Source organism: Patiria miniata, unplaced genomic scaffold, assembly GCF_015706575.1.
Source record: "Patiria miniata isolate m_02_andy unplaced genomic scaffold, ASM1570657v1 HiC_scaffold_30, whole genome shotgun sequence".
Classification (NCBI taxonomy): Eukaryota; Metazoa; Echinodermata; class Asteroidea; order Valvatida; family Asterinidae; genus Patiria; species Patiria miniata.
In genome coordinates, this window is record NW_024037070.1 from 7,637,687 (window position 1) to 7,660,864 (window position 23,178).

The 23,178-nt window shown below is 39.9% G+C and overlaps 1 protein-coding gene across 3 annotated transcripts; it reads right to left on the bottom strand.

The window, feature by feature from the left end:
- Positions 1-140: 140 nt before the first annotated feature.
- LOC119739313 (coactosin-like protein) lies at positions 141-22,893 on the bottom strand. Of its 3 annotated transcripts, none has more exons than XM_038214196.1 (7): positions 22,731-22,892; positions 10,442-10,501; positions 9,803-9,826; positions 8,183-8,312; positions 6,347-6,429; positions 4,721-4,878; positions 141-1,905 (listed from the first exon to the last, which is right to left on the bottom strand). In XM_038214196.1, exons 2-7 carry the CDS (start codon positions 10,494-10,496, stop codon positions 1,798-1,800), a joined length of 558 nt encoding a protein of 185 aa, XP_038070124.1. In that variant the 5' UTR covers positions 10,497-10,501; positions 22,731-22,892; the 3' UTR covers positions 141-1,797. The 3 variants fall into 3 exon arrangements, with proteins under 3 accessions (XP_038070124.1, XP_038070125.1, XP_038070126.1); XM_038214197.1 differs by lacking the exon at positions 22,731-22,892 and adding an exon at positions 12,763-12,780; XM_038214198.1 differs by lacking the exon at positions 9,803-9,826 and having other exon boundaries at positions 22,731-22,893.
- Positions 22,894-23,178: the final 285 nt, after the last annotated feature.

The following is a 23,178-nucleotide window of genomic DNA, read 5'->3' on the forward strand; positions in this document are numbered from 1 at the left end:
TGGTTGAAAAAGTGATTGTTTCTATTGATTTCCACTGTGTGAGGTTCCATTAAAAGGCCTTTTACGTTATAATAGTAGCTCTGGCGACTTGTGCCTCATTTTGTTGGGTTGGGATGCTTAGTATACAGACGCAAGTGCAATTTAGATTTATGCATATTACTTTAATTCTTCAATTCAATGAGTTTTCAATTAAACATCTGTTATCATTTGCATGTACCTATAGCTTGAATACACAAATGGGGTACAGGATCCCACCATCCTTATTTCCGTTGAGAAACGCCCCCCCCCCCCGCCCCCCGCGGAAAACAAAGAAAATAGAAGGAAGCGCTATACAACTTTAAGGAGCTAAACCCGATACACGGGTGAATTATACAATTGAATAACCTGTTCAAACCAATCACGATACAATTAAGGAATAAAGAAGTTTTTTTTTTAAATTTAAATGAACTAGGTTAAATCTCCAAAAAAAAGAAGTCAAAAACGTTTGCACCACAAACGCATACGAGGCTTGTCTGTGGCTGACAGTGAAAAGGCAAATTCTTTTTGGATGGGGAGATGAGTCAAAGTCTCCGCCTAATCTAGTCAAGAAAATGTAAAGCGCAGTGGTGTGAAGGGAGAGGGACGGAGTGCAAGAGACTGTGCCTCACCAAATGAAGTGCCCCAAAGTCTTCCCAACCAATCGGAAGAAAAGTTATGTCATATTCAAAAGGACAGTATTCCCTAACACTAATAATTCCATGGCCAAAAAAAATATACATGTGCAAAGTAGTATAATCCTATTCGGCTTTCAAACTGCGCATGCGTGCAACAAGGCTGACTATTTTGACATCGTCGTATAAGCCCAGCATATATAAACAGCTCAATGGGAGGAGTGGTAACCTAAACAGTATCCACAATTCTTATCAAGTAATTTGGAAGAAATTTTGCCAGCAAAAAAAATCGAGCAATCAAAAACATGGGTGTTCCGGTGTTGTCAAGAATTTTCGAAATTTTGAATAAGGTAGAATTTAACGTTCATTCGTACCCGCTCTGATTTTGCACGCCACGGCAAATAGTTTACCCCAAAAGTAAAATCATCAATCATGATGTAAACACGCGCAGTTGAAATACCTTTACTCCCAACACAATTATATTAGTTTTCCACTTAACCCTTAATGTCTTAAAATTCAAGCAATGTCATTTGTCATAAAAGGGACATGACGTTTTACGCAAGTTAATTTTTTTAATAACAAGCAGGCTTAGGCTAATTATAATAAGAAAACACGGTGAACAAAATCGGTGTCATGGTAATGTGCAATTTAGACTGCTGCGCGAAAAAAAAATGAGATTGAACATTACTGCAATTGGGTCTCAATATTCGCCGTCATAGTAATAACACGTCACGTCGTGGTTCACGCTTCATGCGTGGCAACTCGATCTGGGTCGATCACAAAATGGCTTTTAGTAATTAATGGTATAATTTCACAATCTGGTCCCTGAAATTATGTTAAAACAGGTGTACTGCGTCGGATTATTTTGACTCCCGAAGCACAAATGCCAGAATGGAAACTGACGGCTCATGGCACTCAGTTTACAACAGGAAAACATAGGTCCGCTTTGCCACGAAAATGATGAGCGAGTTGCCACGCTCAATTTCTAGTGACGACTGAGCAGAGTGATGTCAGTGCTACGACGGCGAATTCATGGAATAAATTTTCGATGGTTAACGTCTACGATTGATGAGAGTCCTGATTTTACACAGCGTCCACATTTCACTATATGTCACCAATAAGGTCCACGGATCGGTGCAGAAGCCATCTAAGCGCCGGTACCGTATGCAGCTCCGCTGGCTTTTTCCAATATTGCCTTCACTCTGTCATAACGAAGTTCATCAAGTTCATCCGCCAAGATCTCTTTTCCAAATTGCTGATAAAATACAACCAAAGTTAAGAATGTCAGTAAACGCGCAAATTTTAACAGGGTCAACATTGAAGAAATATCACCGGAATCGCCCAATATACAAATCGATACATGTAAAGTTCCAATCGGGTAGATATTCATTGAGGTATAGCCAATTAAAAACAAATACCGCTGTTTCATTTTGTCCTCGGCGACTGAAAGAGGCTACCATGCAAGAATATAAATGTATATAGAGGGCAAAGGCAGAGCAGCACAGTAAACATCTAAGAAGTTAACCAATCAGTCTTTTTCAGGAAAACCATTTCTTCCAAACAGATAAAATACCACTGTTGCAAAACAAATACCGATAAAAAAACAAATAAATAACGATTAAAACATTAAAGAAAGCAAAACTACCTTCACACCAAATCCATTACACGTTCCTAACAAATGACATCAAAGATCGTAGTTGGGTGGGAAGAAGGGGCTAGTGTTGACAGATAGGTTTTTGATAAGCAGTAATGATCAAAGTTGATTTTAAGGCATCATATTCAAAATAAACTGCAATGTTGGCTGAAATTGAATAAAATATTGGCTGAAAATCAAATTTCTGATAAACCGGCACATTAGTTACATATTTTCATGCCAAAGATACACATAAGTACTTCGTGAATGGTCTTCTAATGATACCTGACCCTCAAAACATGGGTTTAGTCACCTTACTTGTAGTTAGTTATGCGCTATATTGGCCGAGATATCGATATGCCAAAAACATGACTTTCCGCTATTTGCGGCACTAATTTGCATATTCCTATGCCACAGACACATGTGGTCACTTCCAGAATAGTTTTATTGTGAACTCTGACCTTGAAAGCATGGGTTAAGACACCTAATTCGCTCAGTTATCTGCAATATTGGCTGAGATTTGTCGGTAATGGCGGCACTAATCTGCATAAAAACAGTACGTGGGACATCGTTTTGAATTTTTTAACATAGCAAATCGTGTTCTACGCACGCATTTTTTCTGATCTAAAGACGTCTATTAGAAGTTGATTTCCGAGAGTGCACGATATAATTACCCTTCTTCCAACTAAACTATCGTGGACAGATTGAAAAATTGGCACTTATTTAAATTGGCCATAAATTAATGAATTTGACCCGATTGGAAAGATTTTGCCCTCTACCTCTGTTTGGATATATGCGATGTATTTTTTAAAGCTGTGGAAAGAGGGGTTTTTGAGGGTTCGGGTTTTTGGGGGAAACCATGTAGGTGAGGACTACTCCATTTTACAACATCTTGTGAAGCGCATGCCACGCGAAGGCTTTGCGTCTAGCGTTGTTCAGCAAATTTAATCCGATTACGTTCAGTGACGCTAAAACTGAGCTCTGAAATCAATGCACCCTAGAAACATGGCTTTTTAAAACTCTGTTTTCAGAAAAATATGCTCAGTAGGATTAATGTGTTAAAATTATAACGGAAGAAGAAGTTCTAAACTTCACGCCAGTTTAAAAAAAACGCCCTTTTATTATTGATGTCGAAACGTCAATGCTGGTCACTGGTAAAGCTGACCTAAAAATCGTGCAAAAATCGTTCAAAAAGGTCCCCAAATCATTTAACTTATCTCAATTCTAGGAATCTTCACAAGTTGTTATTTCACGAGTAGTGGAACACTAATATCATAGTAAATTCCGAATTTCAGCTCAATCTGTTTCGCAAACGCTTTAGTGTTACACCTTGAACTATCTCAAAGGCATATTTCGCTGGACTACAAATTTCTGCCGACAAAAACAACGTGTTTTTTTTTAGTTTGCCGATTTTGCCACAACAGTGACGAGGCACATTATTGATTGGCATATTAGCGTGACTGTGCGTTACTACGCGTGGGTCTCGGTATTGACCAATGGAAGCTGTGGAAAAGAGAGATATTTATTAAATAATACTTTGCGAAAGAGGCGATAATTAATTTTTTTTCTCCAATATTCATAGAAAAATACTGAACGAATCAAAACGATATTTAGCACATAATTATAGTTGCATCAATTTAAGGGAAACAAACCCTGAAAGTTACATGAAGAAACGTCTTCCAAAGAACTTCAAAGAATTCGCCTGCGAACATCAACGGGCTGTGTGCATGTTCTTTCATTCGAAATAAATTTATTATCCGTCACCTTTCTAGAGGTTACGTATGGAAATCAGCCTTCGCAACCACATAGATGAAAGGGCTGATCCGCGTCAACAGGTAACAAACTATCTAGGGGTGCCAGCCAGTAAATCGGTCCGAAATTGCCTACGCCGGCCAAACTCCGATTCGCATGCCCTCAATTCTTCAGTATTTGAGCATATTGTGGGCCATGAACTTGAGGGTTTGTAAAAAAAAAAAAAAAGGGTGGAAGCCGTGCACAGACTGTAAGCGTGTATTTCTGTGAAATTTGGGCCCTTTATTTTGCAATGGAGTGTAGGCACTGTTTTTCAAAATGGGATGGGCTTCAGGACTATTTTCAAGGGGTGATTACTTCGGATGGAAATTTCTCCCAAAAGTCATCAGACTATGCCCTAAAAAAATGAAAAAATAATCAAAATTATGAAATAAGCTTTAACTTGATGTGTGTCTCGAATTTCTGAACTGGGGGGTATTTGGCATTTAGCATTGGGGTCTGTGGCAATTTATTTACTAGTCTGCACACCCCAGTGAATGAGAACGCGATGACCCCAGGTCATTAGGTAAATAAAATTCTCCGATGAGAGCTCAGAGAAAAAGTAACAACGACACTGGCTAATATCTATGCTATAAGAAGAAAAAAGCATTAAGAACTGCACGAAACCTCATTTCGAAACACTCACGGTGGTTATTGCCTTCACAAAGGCCTTGTCAGTGGAAACTCTGGCTTTCTTGAGAGGTGACACGGATGGTCCTATCCAAGTGATGAAAGCAAACTTAGCTCGTGGGTTCATCTCATCACCCGTCTCAACGCGTACATATCCATATACACGGTCATCACCTGAAAATTAACAATATACATGTAGATGTTCTTTGAGAGAAAACAAGGTGCTATATGGCCACACTTAACATAAGTGCAAATAATTGCTGCCTTTTCGAGGGAAGACATACGCTACCCTAAACCCCCAACATTGATCACACTTGATTTCACTTCTCTGTCCCAACTTTTCAGAAATGACAATATTGGTTAAGCACAGGTACATGTATAGTAGTCTGGTTCCCAGACCAAAAGATTCTGACTATTCCTGATGAAACTTAGGTCCGGTAGCCTCCGGTAATACATTGTATTACAATTTACGTCACGTGACTAAAACGGGAGGAATTCCTCCTTTTTCCGAAAATATCCGAAGTTTGCCGAAGTCGTTTCGTCGACAATCGGATCGCGCCCAAGTATTTCCGAATATATAATATAGGTTTAATTAACTGCTAATTGCTTGTTAATTTTATTTTAAATGAGTTGATAATTAATATCGTTGCTTTCATTTAGAAAACTTGAAAATTCAACGACGATTTTGTGCATCAAATATACTCGGATCGTATGGGCGATTTTCCAAAACTCGGTCTTCATTCGGCTCCGCCTGCTAACAGTGCTATTTGGGTGCCTTATTTTGAAGATTCCAGATCATCTTTAGTCAATGTTGTCTATTACAGAAACATCAAACTGTATCATCATAACTGTATGATATTACGAAGCAAGTGATGTATTTAAAATTTGATCAGAACTAGAAAAGCTACAAGCGATAAAGCGAAATCGGAAACGAAGCCGAAATTTTGAAAAAAGGGCCATCAGTGTCGTCATTTTTATTTTTAGCCACGGAGGCTGCCTGACCTAAGATTCATCAGCAGGAATAGTCAGAATCTTTTGGTCTGGGAACCAGACTACATGTATAGGTCATTTCAAAGAAGAAAATTGTAAATGTAAATGGAACTGCGCCACCGCATCCCAGCACTCCAAGCCCTACCAGATTTTAAAATATCCGATTGAATAATAAAAAACTAATGTTTGCAACATTCCTGGGTCATGTGAGGTCCGACATTGTTTGTATTCGTAACTTTTTTGATAGACGTTATTATGTTTTGAACACACACCTCAAAACCTTCGCCAAATCGTGGACCCTACTGTGCTCTGTTGTTCAAGGTCCACTGTTTGAATGTGCATACATATGGATGCGTGTCAAAGATTTATAGGAAAGTAAAAAAAGGACACAATAAAGGTCCTCTAACAAGGATTTTTTTTTCAGATTAAATTTAAGGGCCTTATAACGAAAATAAAGCTTTTCGGGCAAAAAGTAAGGATGACCCCAATCAATGGCGAAAGCATCGTAATAATTTGTTCAAAATAACCAATCACGAGGCAGTTGCTAGGTACAAGAAAAGAGTGCGCGCGCATAATACTTTCTCCACTGAATAAAGAAGGGGGGCTCGAGGGTTTACAAGGATCACGTGTCCGGATTAAGAACATGACGTACCTCCACATAGTGCCAAGAAGTCGGCGTAGTCACTTCCGGTAATGGGGCTGGCAAGTTGTCTCCCGTCATACTTTAAAGCAAACCTGTGGGAAAAAAAACACACACATTATGGTAGATTCCGTTAAAGGGAAAAGAACACAAAATTCATCACCGACACCACGAAGTAACACTCCACGTGTTAAACCATAATTTTTTTTCGATTTTCAGAATTTTACATTTTTCAACATTATTCATCAAGGCCTACCATTTCACCAAGTTTCAAAGTTTAAAGAGCTTTACTTTAATAATTACGCTAAGGCCAAAAACAAAAAAGTCTCCGGTTTCTAGTATGCGCGCGCGTCGCCGTAGCCATGCGCGTCGGCAAAATGAAAAAGGTTTTTTTTCAATGAAAGATGATGTCTCAAAACCGCCCAACTCACTGGTTTGACTGGAATCCTGCTGCTGCACAATTTTAACGTGTTTTTAGATGGGGTTATGATCGAGAATAAGCTTTATGTGGCCTCTCTGGACTCCCATTATATTTGCACTTAGTTTAGTCGGGCACCATTTGCAGTCATCAGCCGACATTTGAAGCAAAAAAATCAAGTAAAAAAAAAAAAAAAAGCGCGTCGCCGCACCACTTTTTGGGCAAGCTCCATACCAGAAACCGGAGACTTTTTTGTGTGGCCTAATTGTCTATGGCAACTCTTGCGCAAAAGTAACAATTTTCGTTTTCACAAAGTAACACTCAAGTTCCATTTACCATTGCAATGCATGGCGCACACTATGCTCATTAATGTGAGCAAAAACGTTTTCACGAAGTAACACTCTCCTTGTATGAGCGCGCTCGCTGACCTGAACTTGCATTTTCCTCGTGTTATATACATTGACCATTTTTCTCTTATTTCTTGTTGATTTAATACACAAACGAGTAAAAAAAAAGATTAAAAAAAATCAATTCATCAAGTGTTCACAACGAGAAACCCAATTGAAAATACTCTGCCGTTTTGCCGCAAAGTGTCGTTTTTGGAAGGCGTTCAACTTTAGATGCCGTTTTCTCCGATTGCTAGTTTTTACTGGTATGTACGTGGGTGTTACTTCGTGGTGTTGCTGACGAAATTATGGTAGATTCAGCTTTTGTAGGGAAAACACAAACTATGGTAGATTATGCTTCATAAGATTCCCAGAAATCCGAAGACGAGAGAAAAGTTTTCAGAAGACAAAGTGAGAGACGAATACAAAAATTCCTGAAAAGTTCGTGAAAAAAAAAAAAAATAAATAAACAAAAAAACCCATGATGTCGTCCCAATCTCGTCCCCAGGACTTCATTTTCAATCTCGTTTATATCGTTAACTGTGGGTGGGAAACTTGCTTTATTTATCTTTATTCGGTACCGATATAGCAAGCAATGTGTTTAACATATCTTGTACCAGTATGTAGTGTCTTGATGTTCAGCCTTGGCCTCAAGGCTGCCTTAAGGCTAGATTTTAGGGCCTTGGCCTTAAGGCGTGAGGGCGTGATAATCAATAAATTTGTTGGAAAATAAGGCTTGTTACTGGCATCGGAAATCAGGGACTTGTTACTGGACCAGTAGGACCAAACGTCATACACGCCCGCGCTCCACTGATTACTCGCGCCCATTGGATAAACAGGTGCAGCCAGATGCTTTATACATGGGTCATGATAAAATTAAATACCTAGGGTGCCATCCCCACTTCCTTCACAAGAATTTGTGAAGCTCATCAGCGTATCCCAGTGTCCTGTTTGCAGGCCGGTTGGGGGGGGGGGGGGGGGGTACGGGCGAAGTTCCTATACGTGCCTGTGGGATAGGCATATCTGTCCGTTAAATAATCTTACCACGTAATGTCGTTATCGTCGTCTCGCACAGTTTCGTATGCTTCCCGTACTTCATCTTCTCCGCCCGAGAATATAGATTGACGAGTCTCAAGATGCTCTAGAAGTTCTCTGATCAACTCCTTCTCCACTTCTAAAAGGGAAAACAGTACGTTAAAGCCCATACCATTATGAACTTTATGACTTATTGGTAGAATGTACAAATACCCAATATATTTGACCACTTTGACAAATACGTGATTGCCCTTATGTGATTGACAAATATGTGATGTTAAAGTATCGTGGCGAAACAGGGTAGTACAGACTGCAGCGAGTCTAACTCATGAATTATTTATGCACGCCGAGAGCATTAATATTAATAGTGCGCGCCTTGACCAATCACAGACGCGCATTGCACAGGTCTGGGAGATTTAGCGTGGTGTTGCGACATCACCCGGGCAGTTCGGAAGATGGCGTCGAGACAAGCGTAGCTGTTCTGTGGCCGGAAAAATTGCAGCGACCAGATCAATTGAGCCCCCGGTGAGCTTCAGTGCGATTAGTTGTGCAGCAGTTTGTGTATTAAGACTGCGGAGTTGTTGAGACAACTGTTATTACAATCTCAGTTCATCTAAACTCGGGGATAAGATTAATTAGTGGGTTTTGGATAATTGTTGGAACAAAAGGGGAGGAGTTGGAAATAATTGGTTAAAGGCTGGGAGGACTTTGGGTTGTGTGGAATTGCTTGAGGTCTGTTGAACACCGGAACGGTGGGCCTGAGCCTGACTGACTGCTGAGGCGATCGCATAACCACTGGACAAAATTGCCTGACCGGTTGACTCCGCCCTGAGTTCCTGTGAGGTACACTTTAAGCTTACTTCCACTAAATCTGTGCAAGGATAATTGCGGTCCACATTCATCTCTGTGAGGATAATTAGGGCTCACTTCATTTGTGTAAGGGTAATTGAGGTCCTGTTGAAGTTTGCTTCCACTGAACTGAGCCGGGTTGAGGTTCACTAAATCTGTGTGAGGGTAATTAAGGTCCACCAAATCTAGGTGAGGGTAATTAGACTTGAGTAGAGACTTCAAGTGCAGTTGACCACAGAGATTCAATAAACCCATTTATTTTGTACGTGGTGCAGTTGACCACGTGAGGATTATTGTAAGCCTATATCGTTCTAAAGGGTGCAGTTGACCCTTATTTGAGATATTAGTGATTATTATAAGAGATATATTTGAGATATTAGTGATTACTGTGTATTATAAGTGTGTAAATTGATTGTGTATGTAAAGATTATTAAATAGCTGATCGGAGAATAAGACCAATTATTGATCGTCCTTGAAAACATTTGTCATTGTGAAGGTTATCATAATTAATTAGTGCTTCTTACCTTTGAGTCAAGCAATCACAAAACGGTGGTAAATTTCCACCAAACGAACTGCCCCTAGGCTAAGTCCGCCGTTCGTTAATTGTCCCCCCTTGCGTCTGGGTAGCCACTCATCCTTACTCGAGGTTAATAAATATTTTTTTGTGGGATAATAGGAGTTGGTTAGAATCTTGGGATAAATAAGACCAGTCCCCTTGGGTTTCCCTCCAACCCCCCAGTCCGCCACAGTATTAGGTAGCTATAAGGCAATGCAGCTTACCTCTGTCAAGTTTTTCTTGGAAGGCTGAAAAAGAAAGATACTAGGTGATTTAAATCAATTCCGTGTAAAAAGAAGGAAAGTCATTTTTGCACATTTTTTACCTCCGATCGCATACAAGCCATGCAGTGTCAAGTTCACAGATGATAATTAATCTATATGATGTCAAAAAGAAGGCAACCGAGTTAGAAAATGTGGCTCCCTCCATTTGATAAAAAATAGTATAGCAATAAATGACATAATTTATTTACCATTAACTTGGAACATTGGAAGAAAAATTCATGTACTCTATTCGCACATTATTTCTATTCTAAGTAGGCTATATACCACAACATTGAGCCGTCCACCGCTGATCGTTTACCAATACGCACTAAAAAAAAATCCCTTCCAATACAATTATTGAGTTTTTCCTACCTCCGTCAATAAACGAAAACTTGCAAAAGAAAACAGACAATAATCAATGGCAGTAAAAGAGGTGATTTGTCCGTCATACAAAATACAAAATCTGATTTATTTATGGTTTGCGCAGCGGAACGGTTATCCGGAGGTCGCAGGTTCAAGCCCCACACCAGTCAATATCTTTGTTGAACTTTTCAATTATTTATTGTTTCATTTCATGAAAATTGGAATGACAGGACTCACCGAATGCAAAGGCACAGCCGACGACCATAATGACGAGGAACACGGAAATCTTCATTCTTGCTGAATCGGTTGAAGTGAGCAAAGCAAGAAAATGACAAATGGAATTATTGTTTTCGTTTACGATATATCCTTGTATGATGCCGAGGGGTAACCTGAGGCATGCAAGTGTGTTCTATATTTTATTAATTAAATAAAAAAAAATATTGTGAGGGGGGGGGGGGGGGGGGGGGGGTTGACAAGCCCAAAGCCTCCCCTTTACTACAATTGCCTCTCTCCACCCAGGAGTATGAATGGGTACATGTGAGGGTAGAGGACCGTCTGTGCGCCGCTACATGATATGGGCTGCCGTGTGGTCGGCTGATGAACGGGGGAATAGTTGTTAGGCGCTTTGAGATTGTTGATACGATGGAAAGCGCTATTAATTAATTTCTTAAGAAAATCACACTCGGAAAAGGCCTGCGTAAAATTGTTACTATCATCTCAATTTATGGAATCTAAAAAAAAACCCGCATGACGTGAAAGAGATATAGGCTATTCAAGAAATCTAAAATACATGTGGACTAGTGGAACTCGGAGCACTCGTATACAAAGACGAACATTTGTGAAATAATTTTGTGGCGGTCATTGGGGGAAAAACCGAAACTTAAATATGGGACCAAAATGTCTTTTGGGGCATGTGAAAGGTCGTCAGTAAAATTCGTTTTTACCCATCTCAATCTGTTTTCTCATCATTTTTTTTTTGAGGAATGCTAGGATGAAATTCAAACAGGTTTGTTTCTTTCTTAAATTTTAACAAATTTAGCCCAACGACGTTTGGCTAAGTTTAGCAAGGAGCGTTCCAGTCCGAGAACACGCCGTTCAAATGAGAACGTTCCAAGCGTTTCAACTTATGAGACGCTCCCTAAATTAAACTTAATTAAATCGTTTTTTTTTTTTGTGTAGAACATTGAAGGTCCGCTCACGTTTAATTGCCGTAGAATTTTGGAATATTATTTTCTGCCCGGCTATATAATGATTAATTTTCTGCAGGGCTGATCTTTTTTGTACATCAGAGGCATGAGTAACTGAACACAGAATAGAACTTTTAGAGGTTTTGGGAACCCCCAAAATACTACCAAAAAAGAAGAAGAATGAACGATAGCATAAAAATACATGTATCCCATTTGAAGCATGGACAGTAGCATTACATCTCACAAGTTTATATGAAACACGAGCTGTTCGAAATACACACAAAGCTGAGGCAGCATGTACCAATGTAGCTGCAAGGGCAGTCAACGCAATGGTTATTTTGATCAAAGGTATAGGTTGTCAATAAAATGGCAAGTTGGTTATTTTTTTCCAGCGACAGCAAAACCGACCCAGGCATGACCAGTGACCTGCGAGTTCTATTTTCCGCGACAGATTCGTCAAGGCATGACCAATGACCTGCGAGTTTTATTTCACGACAGATTCGTCGAGCCATAGGGCTAGGATCTTGCTCCATGGTAGAGCGCACTGCGTGGGTGTATGGAACGATCTGTGTGCTTCATAGGGCTATACAGACCATTAAATAAACTTCCGTAGACCCCAATGGTAAATGATCCCACTTCAGAAATTCGGGAAAAATACTCAACTCTCCAATGGTAAATGATCCCACTTCAGAAATTCGGGAAAAATACTCAACTCTCCAAGGTGTTCGAGACACACATCAAATTAAAGCTTATTTCATCATCTTTCATTTTTTTTTGGGGGGGGGGTGTCAACTGATGACTTTTAGGAGAAATTTCCATCCGAAGATGATCACCCCTGAAAATAGTCCTGAAGCCCATCGCCATTTTGAAAAACGATGCCTACACTCCATTGCAAAATAGAGCGCTTTAAGGGCCCCAATTTCATCCAAATTGAAGGGAACTACAATTTCACAGTCCTGTGCACGGCTTCCACCCATATTTTTTTTCAAACCCTCAAGTTCATGGCCCAGAGCATGCAAATCGTGATTTGGCCGGCGTAGGCAATTTCGGACCGATTTACTGGTCTGCAACCATTGATCTGTGTATGTGGAGACATGTCTGCAACCATAGCTCTTGAACCGGTCCAATGTATAGAACAGCAGCGTATCCAGCTTTTGATGTCGGGAAAATTCTTTCAACCTATATTTTGCTATGATTTTCTTGAGTGTTTCTCTTCATTTTGCGACGAATAAACCTAACCACAAAATTGCTCTAAAGCTGTTGTCCAGAGAGGGGGAAACCTTGTGCGGACGCGCAAGTCCACACAACGTATCTGAAACTTTGGAAGTCCACACAGTGAATGCAATTCTGTCCAGACGTGCATGTACTTACCTTTAACGTAAACTTAACACTTCGGAGAGGGGATCACGAATCAGGAGGCGAACACTAGTGGTTGCTTCCAACACGATCAAAACCGCAGAAATGAACGCCCAACAGACCAGGCTTTTTATATAATGCTGGTGCCCTATGCATATGTAAATTTTAGCCTACTGAGGTATAGCCAACAATGGCACTATAGTTCGGGTAAATACAAAAGGCGAAATCCAGTCAAGTTTATGAGTACGTGTGAATCTGCCAGCGTTATACAAAGGGTCATTTGAAATTCATAGCCAGTACTTTTTGTGCATTATTTGTTTGCATCACTGCATGTGAGAGTGAATACCTCTCTTCTATATCTGAAAGTAGCAAATACAGGGTGGATGTTAAAAAAAAACACGAAACCGAGATAGTATTGCTAATGTTAGGGTTGAATTTCCTCCTTAAAATGACACCCTGATCATGACATTACATTTACGGTTGACTGAGCTGAGACCAATTTTATGAAAGGGTCTATTTAGAGAATTTCAATCGTGGTTTTTGTGAAAGGCTATGGTTGCCAATCAAGGCAGGTGTGGGAGAAAAAGAGATATCACCATGAAAAGTGGCGCAATTCTCTAAGTAGACCCTTTCATAAAATTGGTCGCTGCTGAGTCAACCGTGAATGTAATGACATGATCAGGGTGTCATTTTAAAGAGGAGATTCAACCCTAACAGAGGATATCTCCCTTTGATTCACATGGGCCCTACTTCTGTTCCAACTAGCAATAATATATCGGTTTCGTTTTTCTTTTATCCAACCTGTACAGAGTATTGTAATACACAACCGCGCAGTACCCACAAAACGTAAAATCTTTGTTGCAGTAGATCTTAATTATGCATGCACATGTATTATCTGGTTGAACACGCCATTTCAGCCATATGGTTGCGAAGGCAAAGCGTCGGCGTACTAAGACGCTGTAACAGAGCATTGAAATTCGTGAACCCCAAAAAACATGACCTTTTGAACGTTGTGTTTCTTAGAAAATATGCTCGGTATGATTGAAATGTTACATTCTAACCGAAGAAGAAATTCTAAACTTCATGTCAGTGAAAAAAATCACCGTCATCGATGTCGAAACGTCAATACTGGTTACTGTCAAAGCTGACCTTCAAGTCTAGAAGAAATCGTTCGAAAATTTCCCCAAATGTATGTATTTATCCCAATTTCTAGGAATTTACCCAAGTTTTTATTTCACGAGTAGTTGAAACTTATATCATCTAAGTATATTCCGAATATCGGGTTAATCTGTTGTTGCGCACGATAGTGTTACAATTGGAACCATCTCCAAGGAAAATTTCGAAGAGGATCAAAAAAATCATTTGCCGTCCCAACCCATGTGCATTGTTCAGCAAAGCGCTGTAGGCGCTACGGCTGACCGATTTCGGCCCGGCACACAATGATAAAGGGCATATTAGCGTATTCATTTGCGTCACTCGGCGTGACATGGCATGGGTCTCGGTATCGAAAAAATGGAAGCCGGCAAAAAGGGTGATATTTATCAATTAACAACTCGCGAAGGAGGCTTTTGTGTAATTGTTTACTGCACACCGTAATGGATAGAAACCTCGTTAATATTCGTGAGGCTTGAAAAAATTGATAGATATTGCGCACGCCAGTGTTACAATTTTCAAAATTGCACATTTTCTCCAATTTCAACGAAAAGTAATGAACATATCACAACGATTTGTAGCATACTTGGATCATTATGGGGGAAACATATCCTGAAAGTTGCATGAAAATACGGTCTTCCAAACGAGAGAAATTAATTTTCAAAGATTTCACCCGTCAACGTGAACATGTCTGTGTGCATAAAGTTTCATTCAAAATAAAGTGTCACGTAACCTTTAGAAATCGCCTTTTGCAACCATTTGACAGTTTAGGCCAAAAAAAAGTCTCCGGTTTCTGGTATGGAGCTTGCCCAAAAAGTGGTGCGGCGACGCGGCTTTTTTTTTTTTTACCTGATTTTTTTTGCTTCATATGTGTGCTGATGACTGCAAATGGTGCCCGACTAAACTTAGTGCAAATATATGGGAGTCCAGAGAGGCCACATAAAACTTATTCTCGACCATAACAAAATCTAAAAACACGTTAAAATTGTGCAGCAGCAGGATTCCAGTCAAACCAGTGAGTTTGGCGGTTTTGAGACATCATCTTTCATTGAAAAAAAAACACTTTTTCATTTTGCCGACGCGCATGGCTACGGCGACGCGCGCGCATACCAGAAACCGGAGACTTTTTTTTTTGGCCTTAAAGGTGTTTTTTATTTCTCAATAGTATATCTCTGGCGACTTGTGCCTCATTTTGTTGGGTTGGCTCACTTATACAGACGCATATGGGCATTTTTATAGTTTTAGGCCTACTGTATGTATAATTTATTTTTTTCCATTTCAATGATCCATCACTTAAAAACTGTTTATCATTTTTCTGAACGTATGATTAGCAGCAATTTTATCTTTACGGTATAACACATTAATGTATGCATGGCATATCTTTGGTGACTTGTGCCTTATTTTTTGGGGAAGTTGGTTCACTTATACAGACGCATATATGGGATTTTCTTAATTCATGTAGGCCAACTTTAATGACGGCGCACGTATGGAAGTTGTTTATACAGTATGTATAATTAATTTGTCATTTCAATGATCCATCAATAAAAACTGTTTTTCATTTTTATGAACCTATAGCTTGTATAATTAGCAGCAAGTTTATCTTGATGGTATTACACATTAAAGTATGTATGGCATATTGAAACAATTTTTTAGTGTTTCCTCTGTATCTAAAATTAAAAAGATCGGTGCAAATAGCCCGGAGCGTTTCAGTCCGGGAACAAGCCGAGCGTGACGCTCCATAAATTAAACTAAATTAAATCGTATTTGTTTTTGTAGAGCATTGAAGGTCCGCTCCCGTTTAGTTACAGAAAAAATTACCTAGAATTTTGAAAAAAAAAACATGTATCCCATTTTGAAGCATGGACAGTTCGGTAGCATTACGTCTCACAAGTTTATATGAAACACTAGCTGTTCGAAATACACACAAAGTTGAGGCAGCAGTACCAGTGTAGCTGCGCCTCTCACAAGGTGGCTATATTAGTGAGGCTGTTGAGTGATACGATTGTGCACTTTGTGACTAAAGCCGTGAAACTTCGCACATTGGTTCTTCATGCCATGAAGAATATTTTCAGATGTGGAGACATTTCATTTTTGACCTCTGGTGACCTTTGAGGGGTCAATGACCTTAACATACACTATTTATAACAATTGTTCTTGAAAACATTTCCTATGACCCAAGTCAATGTCATAGGTCTTCAGGCTATGAAAATAAAGATCAGTGTGAAAGGAAAAAAAATGACCTTTAGTGACCTGGTCAATGACCTTTGTATACATATTTATCGTTATAATGATTTACTCTTTAAACCCAAACTTTTTTAAGACCAAGTCTACATGTGAAAATTAGGTGTTCATGCTCTGATTTTTTTTTCATATGTAGGGCATTTCATATCTGACCTCTGGTGACCTTCAAGAGGTCAATAAACTTTGTATGCCCTATTTATAGAAATTTATAAGATTTATTATTCAAAACCCAACTGTTTCATGACCCAAGTCTAAAAGTTAGCTCTTTGTGACATGAAAGGAATTTTCTGAAATGGGGACATCATATCTGACCTTTGGTACCCTTTGATAGGTCAATGAACTTCATATACATTAGTTTTCGCTATTGTTCATACTTATTCATCAACACGCCTTTTTTCGTGACTCGAGCCTCAATATTGCGAAAGAAAGGTATTGCACCTATTATTATACAGTCATGTAATGAATTCAAATCCCACAAAAAAATTGGGGGTGACATCTGACCTCCATTTCCCTTTTTCAATTGGCAGACACAACATGCTGCGACTGGGATAGAAGACTGTTGGACGTGGTTTACAATGAAATATGTACAAATGTCTAACAATAGTCACTCTTGTGTACTTGTGTACATTTTTAGCCTTTTTACCAAGCCCACTGGTCACTGTTAAAGTGTGATTCTTTAACAGTATGTACCTCTTGTATTCTGTTGCGCCCCTGTCTGCCCTTCAAAAAAGGGAAGTGGAGGTCAGAGGTCATAACAAAATTGTCTTTGGGGTCTGAATTCATGACATGCTGTAGAATAATACTTAAAATACATTTGTTTTGAACTATTTATACTTGGGTCATGAAAAAGTGGCATTTGGAAAATTAAATTTGATAAATAGCGGCAAATGTGGTATGCAAGGTTTATTGACCTCTTAAAGGTCACCAGGGGTCAAATATAAATGCTTACAAATCTGAAAATTCTGTTTATGTCACGAAGAGCCAACTTTAACACTTGGGTCATAAAAAAGTGGGGTTTTTAATAGTAAAATCTTATAAATATCTATAAATAGGGCATACAAAGTTCATTGACCTCTTGAAGGTCAGATATGAAATGCCTTTCATATAATACAGGCCCCATGATTCAGCAACTTTTGATTTGAAATTGAGATCCTAGAATGCTGTTTTTCTCGGAATATACAGCTGACAGCTGAAGCTGAGCTGAAACTTCATCAGGTTAGTTGTTCAGCACCCTTCTTTAGATTTTGAGCACTTTTGTTGCTTCAAACGAACAAAATGCACAAATTACAAATGATGGACTTTATCTTTAATTATGCATGTACGGGTATTATCTGTTATAAGATGGAATTTTTGCGTCGGGGTGAAAAAAATCCATCTTATAATAGTTTATGCGGTACCCGCTGCTATGTACATCAGATTCGAGCCAGCCAACCGATCCCGTTAGCTCGGTGGTCGAGTGATAAGACATCTGCACTAGAAAGCAGGAGGTCGTGGGTTCGAGTCCCACCCGAGTGATTTTTCCAACTTTCACTCGGGAGGTAACACACTGAGTATACAGTGTTTAAACGTCGGTGAAGGGCAAAACCAAATTTGAGGTATTATCTGGTTGAACACGTGATTTTTGTTGTTGGTTTCCATTGTGAAAGTTTCGATTTAAAGGCCTTTTTTTTCCTCAATAGTGTATCTCTGGTGACTCGTGCCTCATATTGTTGGGTTGGTTCACTTATACAGACGCACATGGCATTCTTTTCTTTTTTTATACTTGTAAACCAACCCGCGGACACAGGAGACGAGGAAATTCGAAAATGTCTTACACCGGGGTGCTTCAAAAGGACACCGGTGTAGAATCGACAGACAGACTGGCCACCCTCATGGAAGACCGAATTACTTAGAAAAGCCATACTCGAGCCCGCCTGTGGGCGACCGAGTGAGTGGGTGGGTGTAGGCCTACTGTATGTGTAATTTATTTTTTTCATATTTTGTATGCATGGCATATTGAAACAATTTTTTAGTGTTTCCGGTGCATCTATAATGAAATAGATCGGTGCAAATTTCAATAAGTTCAAACTAATTTTAACAAATTTAGCCCAACGACGTGCTGGTCTGCTGGAACGAATATTTTAAAAGAAACATTACGGCCTGGAATGCACCCAATTGGGCTTCACCACTCAACCATCTTTTTCAACTCAACCACCCTTTAAAACGGGGCGTTTTGTGTTAGTCTTAAGAACCAAGCGACAACGAATTTCGGGGTCACAATTTTGTCTCCCGAATGGAACTCAGTGTTCAGTGCTAGTTGTGATTCCAGTCGCACAGTGTTCGCATTTTGCGGACGTGTAAGAAACAACATTGGTGGTGCTGTGTGTAATTTATGTGACACATTCACACCATACATTGAATGAAAACGACAAGAAATTCGTATGCGTACTATCCGTCGTGTCCGATGTAAACAACCGGGGTTTTTTCGTCTTTTCTCGGGAAAAAAAGTACATATTCATGGAATGTGAACGATGTAAATTTCAGTCTAAAATATGGACTTGCAGAGACACGATTTACAGAGTCTTCTCCTCCTCTTGACATAAAAATGCCTTTGTTACAAACGTTTGGCAAGAAAACAGATATTCCGGATAAATGCTAAGATGGACAGCACTTCTTTTCCAATTTCACCAGGGGTGAGATTGGGAGAAAATAAAATATCCACGAAATAATCCATAGAGGATTTGAGGGTCGCCGAAGGCCCAGAGCAACGAAGGGTCTATGGAATATGCTTGTACAACTTTGCCTAAAGGCACCCCTAAAACCAATTTCTTTTGTTCTATATACCTTGATAGGTAAAAACAGGCTTACAGAAAAACCTCTGCAATTCCAAAGGGATTCTTTTTAAAAATCCCGAAATCACGAAAACTCCCTTCAAAAAGTCTTGAAATCGGGAAAAATCCTGACAAAATATCCACAAATCTGGGAAAAAATCCTGACAAGAAAATCCTGAAATCAGGAAAAATCCTGACAAATCTCACCCCTGTTTCACAGATATCGCCTTTCCTGTATGACTTTTTCACTTAAACAACGACACTTTACTTGCAAACAAACTTCCACCTTTCGCGCGCTGATGTCCTAGGGGGGTTGGGGCCATGTTATGCATAAATCAGTTTTTCCTTGAATCATTGCAAGACACTAAGGGTCTCGTTCTCTTTTTTTCCTAAAATTAAAATTATATCAACGATAAAATTGGAGAAGAAAATAGCCGATGAAAATGAGCAGCGACGACGTGGATTTGAACAAGGGATCTTTGTATCCATAGCTCATCTCGCTATCCACTAGTCAATAAATGTGTAGTTGCATTCACATTTGTGCAACAATTCTCGTAGGAGTCACCAAACAAAAGTGAGTCATCAAGCTACTGACTTAAAACCACGAGCCCTCGGATAGGAATAAATAGGCTTCATCAGCTTTGTAAAAATACGGGGAGCACAAGCAAGACCATTTAGGAGACAAGTACATGTATACACAAACACCCAATATATTTGACCACTTTGACAAATATGTGATTGCCCTTTGATTTTACATATTATGTGGCTATAAGGCAATGTATACCTCTGTCGAGTTTTTCTTGGAAGGCTGAAAAAGAAAGATACTAGGTGATTTAAATCAATTTCGTGTTTAAAAGAAGGAAAGTCAGTTTTGCACATTTTTTTTTTTACCTTAGATCGCATACCAGTGTTCCGAAGACCATTGGTCGGCAGACCATTGGTCCGAAGTCCCATATTGTTCCAAAGTCCCATTGGTCCACGGGCCCATTGGTCCGAAGTCCCATTGGTCCGAAGGCCAATATGATTAGGGTTAGGGTACCTGAACAAGTGGAACTACACAGTATTATGTTTCGTCGGACCAATGGGACTTTGGGACTACGTTACATACCTAGTGGGGACATTCCTTTGTTTTCGTGTAGTTAAGAAAAACCTGCGGCAAAAAAATCATTTTACTCACACTGGGGAAATTCTTTCAACCTATATTTTGCTGTGATTTTCTAGAGTGTTTCTCTTCATTTTGCGACGAATAAACCTAACCACAAAATTCCTCTAAAGCTGTTGTCCAGAGAGGGGAAAACCTTGTGCGGACCCGCAAGTCCACACAACGTATCTGAAACTTTGGAAGTCAACACAGTGAATGCAATTCTTGTCCAGACCTACATGTACATGTACTTACTTTTAACATAAACTTAACACTTCGGAGAAGGAATCACGAATCAGGAGGCGAAACACTAGTGGTTGCTTCCAACACGATCAAAACCGCAGCACTGAACGCCCAACAGACCAGGCATTTTATATCACACACTGGTGTCCTTGAAAGCTCGTAATATGGAATGCAACTTAACCTACTGAGGTACAGCCGACAACGGCGCTATGCGGGTTCGGGTAAATACAAAAGGCGAAATCCAGTCAAGTTGATGAATACGTGTAAATCTGCCAGCGTTATTGTAAAGGGTCATTCGAAATTCGTTGCCAGTACTTTTTGTGCATTACTTTGTTCACACCACTGCATGTGGGAGTGAATACCTCTCTTCTCTATTTGAAAGCAGCAAATACAGACTAATACACAACCGTAGATCGGCACCTACAAAACGTAAAATCATAGTTGCAGTACATCTTTATTATTCATGTACAGGTATTATCTGGTTGAAACACGTGATTGTTGTTGTTATAGTTTCCTTTGCGATAGATTTAATTTAAAAAAAATTCTCAATAGTATATCTCTGGCGACTTGTGCCTCATTTTGTTGGGTTAGGTCACTTATACAGACGCATATGGAATGTTTTAACCCATGTAGGCCTACTTATGCCGGCGCACGTATGGAAGTTTCCTAAACGTACGAGACGCTCCCTAAATGAAACTAAATTAAATCGTACTTTTTTTGTAGAACATTGAAGGTTCGCTCACGTTTAGTTACCTTTTTGGAATATTATTTTCTGCCCGGCTATATAATGAATAATTTTCTGCAGGGCTGATCTTTTTTGTACATGCAGGGGCATGAGTAATTGAACACAGAATAGAACTTTCAGCAGTTTTGGGAACCCCCAAAATACTACCCAAAAAAAGAAGAATGAACGATAGCATAAAAATGCATGTACAATGTATCCCATTTGAAGCATGGACAGTAGTATTTAATACGTCTCACAAGATTATACTCAAGCAGTGGCGTAGCCAGGAATTTTTCAGTGGGGGGCGCTGGGGGGGGGGGGGGGCTGGAACATTTCATGGGGGGGAGTCATGTAGATCAATGATAATTTTTTTAGAAACTCAAAATCTCAGTGGGGGCGACTGGGTTTCATGGGGGGGGGGCTGTCGCCCCACCACGCCCCCCCCCTCCCCGTGGCTACACCACTGAACACAAGCTATTGATCGAAATACACACAAAAGCTGAGGCAGCAGTACCAATGTAGCTGCAAGGACAGTCAACGCAATGGTTATTTTGATCAAAGGTATAGGCTGTCAATAAAATGGCAAGTTGGTTATTTTTTTTCCAGCGACAGCAAAACAAATCCAGGCATGACCAGTGACCTGCGAGTTCTATTTTCCGTGACAGATTCGTCACGGCATGACCAATGACCTGCGAGTTTTATTTCACGACAGATTCGTCGAGCCATGGGGCTAGGATCTTGCTCCATGGTAGAGAGCGCACTGCGTGGGTGTATGGAACGATCTGTGTGCTTCATAGGGTTACAGACCAGTAAATAAACTTCCATAGACCCCAATGGTAAATGATCCCACTTCAGAAATTCGGGAAACATACTCACAACTCTCCAAGGTGTTCGAGACACACATCAAATATGGAGATCAATGTCTGCAACCATAGCTCGTGAACCGGTCCAATGTATAGAACAGCAGCGTATCCAGGTTTTGATGTCGGGGGGGGGGGGGGGCCGCACATCCGCGCCGAAATGTAGACATGTTGGTTTTTTTCAAATGGGAGCGCTTTTCAAAAGTTACTACTTTTATGCATACTACATATTATATGGACAATTTCACGGCGCATTGTAATGGTTGCTGAGCGGGTTTTCTTTGGTGGGATTGATGTCAGAAGAACTCTGTAAACATTATTTAAATCATTGCTGACAAAAAAAACATTGTCGAAAATATCCGCAGGCCCCCCCCCCCCCCCCCCCCTACTAGATACGCCACTGGTATAGAATTACGATAAATGCAAATGTGTGTATTACTAAACACGTATTTATACCACGTACTTCACCAATCTAATTGTCGAATTTCCGATGAGCAAGCTGTGGTTAGATAGAACGGTTGTTACTCAATGTTTTTGTTGAGACGACGATTTAGAGGTGGATTTCGTGAGGCGCATACGTCCACACGTCCAAAAAGCACATCATAACAAACACACCCAAACAGTCTCGTTATTAATACAAACTCGTTCGGACCTAGCCAAATTGTTTGTTATATCAGAATTTTGTATTAAGAGGAACATCAGTCCCATTAATTGTGCACATAAATGCACAGTCGGGACTAAGGCTTTATGTTTGTTATAACCAGAATTTTGTATTAACAGAGTGTGTACTAACGAGATTCGACTGTACTTACTTTTAACGTTTACACTTGGGAGAAGGTATCACGAATCAGGAGGCGAACAATTACTGGTTGCTTCCAACACGATCAAACCGCAGAACTGAACGCTGAACAACAGAGCAGGCCTTTTTTATAATCCTAGCGTCCTTAGCATTCTCCCGACCAAAGAGACTGTTACTATATCACGTGATTCGGGGCAAGCCTTATGCTAGCAACCCCCAGCTCCGGCATGGTCTGGCGTCTTTGTGCCATTCTCACCTATTGTGAACGATGTATTGGTGCTGAGCGTCTCTTACGTAACTATGCAAGAGCTTGCCCCGAATCATGTGATTAGCAACAGTGTCTTTGGTCTGGAGAATTCACAGTTAAAATGTGCCAAGCATTCTGAGCAAGTCATTGTACCAGACGTTTTTCAAATGTAAATCCCAAAGGGTATAGGTTACACGCAAATGGCTTATTTAAT